Source organism: Atta colombica, unplaced genomic scaffold, assembly GCF_001594045.1.
Source record: "Atta colombica isolate Treedump-2 unplaced genomic scaffold, Acol1.0 scaffold228, whole genome shotgun sequence".
Lineage (NCBI taxonomy): Eukaryota > Metazoa > Arthropoda > Insecta > Hymenoptera > Formicidae > Atta > Atta colombica.
This window is the reverse complement of record NW_017259325.1, coordinates 1,805,911-1,812,373: the sequence shown is the minus strand read 5'-3', so window position 1 is coordinate 1,812,373 and position 6,463 is coordinate 1,805,911. Positions and strand designations below refer to the sequence as shown.

The following is a 6,463-nucleotide window of genomic DNA, read 5'->3' as shown; positions in this document are numbered from 1 at the left end:
TTCGGGACACCCTGTATATATATATATATATATATATACAACGTTACTTGAACGTGAGTTTAATTTCTCTCGCAGCGCATGCTGAACTCGCTTGAGAGGGACATACGATTGTTTCGAAGGCGCCTGTAATTGCGGCGCCGTGGGATCACGACCACGTGGCACCGGTCCTTTCCTTCCCCGCGTCCACCCACGGCTCGTCGCTCCCTTCCGCAGTAAATTAGATATTACGATACTAAATGACGTTATTTAACCCGCGACCGTGCGTGCCCTACCACCGGGAGTTGAATTGTGCGGGTCTATGACATTGTTACGCGAGCAACGCGCAGGTGTACATACATACAAAGTCGCTCGCAATCATTACGATCTTCACGATTGCATTTCGAATGATTCCCATTTAAATACACGATCGTCCACGATTCAACACTGATGACGGATAGAAAAATTCACCCGACACGTGATACTTTAAAACTTAATCTGTATGATATGTAATCTTTACTATTTTTTTATTTTTATTCTTGCCTTTTTCTTTCCTTTTCGACCATTTTGTTTTGCAATCATTCTGATTCCTTCTCTTCTGAAGTTCACTTCCTTCTCTTCTGAAGTTCACTTTAATGTTTGATGATAAAAAAATAGAGGAGCAGGATGAAAGACAAAAAAACAAGAAAGCAGGTAGAAAGCAAGAAATAAGAAACAAAGAGAATATTGTAGATTAAGTTTAAAACACTTTTGAAAAGAAGCTGAGGGAGGGGGGAGGGGACCCTTTTTATATTACTTTTTGCTCTCTTAGACTCTTCTCAAGGTTATCCAGATAAACGCTATCGGACAGTATAACGCACGTGGAAAGGATCGCGAAGGTTAAAAGGACACGGAATACGATCGCGAGGCAAAGGTAATCGATCTCTTGACCGTTAATCGCGGGCTAGAGGATAATTACAGGACGGGCGAGTTGCAACATTAATGAGAACGAGGATAAGAGAGGGACGAAGGAGGGGAGCGATCTAGTATAGCACGCGCCACCAGCTAATTTACTTCATAATAATTACCGGCGGCGCATTAAACATTCGTACGTAGGTAATGTGAAAGTGTCAGGTGTTGACTGTCCCAGAGGCAACATTAGAAGGCAAACGTAGCGTACGTTAGCTACGTGGTGGATCTATTGCGAGACCGCACTGAGGTGCGCGTGTATAACATGCTTCTCCGCCTCGCATGTGTAAGACTCGCACCTGCATCGCCGCTCGAGGTCTCCCAGAAGGACGACTAGGGAAGAAGATCGTATAATTTCTCTGAAAATAGAGCAGCCGAAGAATCGCGTTAACTCGCCCGCCTCCGCGTGCGAAAGTTTCCTGAATTTCCGTACCGATTCGATCAAACTTGCCGCGAGGCGTTCGTGATTTTTCCTCATATTTTCGAAAGTCCGCATTACTTCTGAACGATTCGGAGAAAGAAGAATTTTTCTATCACTTGCAATATTTTATTTCTTTCGTACTGTATTCCTGATTCTCCGAAGCTTAATAAGCTCTTTAAGCTTATTATTAATCAACGAGTGCAGTGTTTTTTAAAATAGTCTTTAGCATTTCTTTATCTCTTTTTTGTCTCTATTTCCTATTTTTATCTTATCATTACCATTCGATTTATATTCTCTCTTTTTAAAAGATTTACTTTACGATAAACTCATTTCTTCCTTTTTTCTCTGGTGAAAATTTTTCTCATAATTTTTTTACGAATTGGAACATTTTTCAGAAATATTCGGAAAGTTTACATCTTCTCTCAGAACTTCTTATACAAATGAATTTTGAAATATTCTGAAATTTCTCATCTTATAATTTTTAAAAAGTATTTTTAAATTTTTTAGATTTTTTAATATTTCAGAAATTATATTTATAAAAAATCTTAAAAATCTTACGATATTTCATAATTGACATATGAAAAATTCTGAGAAAAATTTTCACCAGGATTATCTTTCTTTTATATTAAATATGCGAACGATATAAAATATGAGTATGATGAAAAATAAATGATGAATGATTTAAAAAATTATGCATGTCATATAAGAATTACAGATCGAGGCCGTGTAAGATATGTATGTGCGATAAGCGCCGGCGATCAGTCATCGCGAGGCCGCGACGTACTGTCGAGCGATGAACCACGCGAATCGCAGATAATACAGGCATAATGATTGGAAGATCAGAATCTCTCCGGTTACCTGAAATTGCGGTACTGGTCGTTATTCTTTCGCGACAATGAATACTTTATATTGTGCTATAGCCTATATTATTCCTTCATTATGGGCTAAAACGTGTAAAATCAATTTTGAATATACAATAGTTTTAAAAATAAATTCAGTTTCTAAACCTGATTATTCGATATTTGAAAAAAGAGAACACTTTTTCTTCTTTCGCTTATTTAATACCTGAAAAGAATTTGCTAAAGTATATTTAAAAATTTAGCTAAACATAAATCTGAAAATATATGGGCGAGTTTTTGTTGGCTCAATTTTGTTGGATCATCAAAATAATTATGTAGAACATAATTATGTAGAACATAATTATTTAATCGTTGATAACAATAAATGCTGCAAAAAAATGTTAATATTCTAATAACCAATTTGTGTATCTATCTATATAATTATTGTACTTTTAATGGTTCCAATAAAATGATTTTCAGATCCGTAGTAATCTAGATAAATTTTTAAATACTCTTCAAAACCGTTCTTTCCATGTAGAGTTAATTTGTAACATAAGTGTGACTTATATGAATATAAAATTATGTATAAAATAAATATTATTTAAAATTCGATTAGAATAAATTTAAAAAGTCGAAGTCTTGCAAATTTGCGGTTACACATTATCATTATATATACTCTATCAACTCTCGACATTCTATAATGTCTCTGAAGATAACATATACGTATGATTCACAACAACGCAATAAATGATAATACATTAATATCCATTAGTATCGAAGAACACAAGAACGTATAGATTTCGTCGAGGATTATCTACGTGCGTCCTTTCGCACATCATGACCTATTATGTGCCGCGGATTGCAGATTGGTCTCGCGATACAGTGATAAGAAAGAGGTACGGTGAGAAGATAGAGGGGTGAATATACCGCGATTGGTTAGAAGATTCCGCGCCCGCGTTTTACCTTGTCCAACGATCGACGATCATATCAATGGCAGCAACGAATCAACCGACGGCGTAACAACGCGCATGCACTTGGAGGCGGAGTGTTCGATCACCTTCAACGAATTGAGTGGCTCCCGGTGCTTCGTGACCGCGATGTTGCAATACATGACGTGACGCGGCGCGTTATCGCACTTGATGTAGCCGAGTATCCAATAGTCAGGGCAAACCAGAACAAACTGTTAATCCGACTGTCGCAGGTAGTTCGTTACGGGAAGTCGAGGCTTTCTCGTGAGAAAGCTCGAATCTTTGCGGAATCGTTATCTTTGAACTTTGAATGACTTCGATTCATTCTTAGTATGATCGAGTTTTGCTTGAGACATGACGAGTGATTCATAAACATCAGGAAGATATAAAGAAAATGCCGATTTTCAAATCCTTTGATGACAAGATTATTCAACATCTTTATCATCATGTGAAATGCGTAAATAGTGAAAAAAATCAGATTATAATATCAAAGAAATTCTGCATCAACGAAGAATTTAATATATAAAACATTGGATTTTAAATTTTTCTATTTTGACATTATTTAACATCTTCATATATTTTGTAACTTTGTATGCATAAAAAGCGCATATAAGAGACATGAAATATGTCATAAACATAACAAGAAAATAAGTATATATTTTCAAGAAGAGATTTTTGCACCATAATCAAACATTGATTCATTGGTTCATTGAATGGAACCTTTTGCTTCCACGAAAAATGTAATTGGCAACTGCGACACAAGTTATGTCTAAAGAGACTCTTTAAAGTTTGACTGATTTTTTAAAGACCGTTCACTTACGTAACAACTTAGAACGCTTGTATTTCTCTCGACAATTAAGAGTAAATTGTTGGACAATCGGAGAGATGCGTAAAATCCACCTCGCGCATTGAGAGATACTTTTCGAGAAATGAGTTCGCACTCTCATGCGAGGACATTGTGCACCGGAAACGCAATTTCTGGCGCATTTTCGGCGCTCCATCTCCTGCGGAGTTACAGCCTATTTGCTCCAAACTCAGGTGCGTAAATCCTAAAGTTATAATGTAGAAAGATCAAGTGAACACCAATTTCAAAAAAGCGCAATCATTCAAAGTAATAATGATATTTGTGACCAATCAGGAATTGGTCTCGAATTTTATAAGTCAAATTTTATTGTCTCAAATTTTTCAAGCAAATATAAAACTATTAAAAATTAGGCACTAAGAAACTTGTCACTAAGAATCATATTTAATTGTCATCAAGTGCAATATTACACCTGGTGTTCTCATATGCGTGAAGTTTCCTTAATTATAATTAGAGAAAAGAAAGATGGAGAAATATGTTTTGAAAATTGTTACATATTGGTTGCGTTCGACAGAATGTTTATTTTGCAACCGTTGAAAATTTTCTTTGCTGAGATAGGACTATTTTCTTTTGAAATAGGCTAATCTTCATCGTGGATTTTTCAATTGTTCTAGAACACTCTGAAATTAAACATTTCTTTTATATTCTTTTATATTCTTTATCTTTGAAAAAGTGTTTGGGATGTAACGTACGATATTACTTTCTATTTGCCAAAGATCGTAATACTTAAACTGAAGAATCTTCATTATTACTTTATCTTGATATTTCAAAAATTTTTCGCGTAGATACATTGAGAGAAAAATATACTAAATTTTAATAAATATCTATTTAAACACACACAATACCAATTGAATATTTAATAAACACATATTTATTTAGTATGGAATTAATTTAATTTAACTATTATTATTTTTTTATTTAGCAAATATTAATTTATTTACAAATAAATATTATATTAGTATTATTCAAACAATTATTTATTAAAATTCAGTACATTTGTCAGTGTAAGATAAAAATTTTATTTTTAATAAAAATGTCTCTTTTTTATGCTAATTTATTTTATAATGTGATGATAATATCGCTCACGATCCTCGGGACGAAATATGCGAGACGGCTCGAGATGTTGCACATGTGCTCGTACATATATTTATGACACTCGAGACAATAACAGTATTTAAACATTTTTTTATATAGAGTTATCGTATTGAAATAGCAAATCGAACTCCTTCGGATCCTTCTCAAAATAGACATTTAACTGTTGCAATTGCAACAGTTTCAAATTAAATTCAAATTAATAATTCTATAACATCTAATCAAAGCCCAAATATTTAAACATATTCAATCGCCAGGAATAATGAGAAAGCGAGATAAACAAGAGCGATAGAGGAGGGAAATATTTGGATGCGAGAAAAAGGATCTCAAAGAAAAAACAATTATTACGTTATTGCTGAGCAATAACGAGTCGTGAAAAGAAAAGATCGAAGAGCTTACTGCGAGACATGCTGTAATCGTTTACATATAATAAAATAGGCTAACGAACACGGAACGAAATCTCTAATTTGTTCGCTTATTCGATATACATATCGCCAAAATAAAAAATTAATAAAAATTTTGCAACTTCATATTGCACGTGTAAAATTTCAATTTTTCTTATACATTATATTTTTCTTCCTAGCAAAGGAGAATGGATTGAAATGAATTCAGATTTTCAGAAATATTAATTTACGAATGTTAAAATAAATGCTTTTCAATCCTGAATGCATTTTTATTCATTTATAGGAATTGATATACAGCATATCTCTATGCCTTCCAATCTAAAAATAATTAGCTTTATTTGTGCAAAATACATTGTGAATACTGTTCAATTCAAAATTTTGAATAGGAAATGCAGTTTTTCAATCCAATTGCATTTAATTAAATCTAATTGAATTCAATTGAATCCAATTAAATAAAAAAAAAGTATTCACTATTAAATAAAATACGTGTTCGGATAGAAAAAAAATTCAATCCATTTTAATTCCTTCTCGTTTACTAGGTTTGCTTCATATTTTTGTGTCAAAATGTTTTATATTAAGTAAATATAGAGATACTTTAAATATCGTTAATATATTCTTTATTTATCGTTTGGTAGCTTCCGTTATGCACAAGTAAGCAAGTTGACCGATATCTAAGTTGATCCTTGATACTTTCCAACGTTCTCTCAGCTCCTCCAGTAGCCGTGATCGTCTAGTGGTTAGGACCCTACGTTGTGGCCGTAGTAACCCAGGTTCGAATCCTGGTCACGGCAATGTGAAAACATTGTCACGGTGGAGGTATTTTTTTTATACAAATTTTATTTCTTATATTTTTTTATTAATATCCATATCTATTAAAATAGTATATATTAATAAATAGCTTATTATTATATTAAACTTAACAATTTTTCGGAATAATAAATTCAACATCATAC

The 6,463-nt window shown here is 33.3% G+C and overlaps 1 protein-coding gene and 1 non-coding gene across 2 annotated transcripts in view; both read left to right on the top strand.

The window, feature by feature from the left end:
* The first annotated feature begins 4,075 nt into the window (after positions 1-4,075).
* LOC108688297 (cell death specification protein 2) overlaps positions 4,076-6,463 on the top strand; it is a 5,478-nt gene continuing 3,090 nt past the window's right edge. Inside the window, exon 1 of the mRNA XM_018194485.1 lies at positions 4,076-4,190. Within this exon, the coding sequence (XP_018049974.1) occupies positions 4,082-4,190 (109 nt within the window). The 5' untranslated portion in view covers positions 4,076-4,081. The remainder of the gene's footprint in view (positions 4,191-6,463) is intronic.
* On the top strand, positions 6,230-6,301 carry Trnah-gug. The gene has a single exon. It is a non-coding gene; the product is annotated as a tRNA-His (tRNA).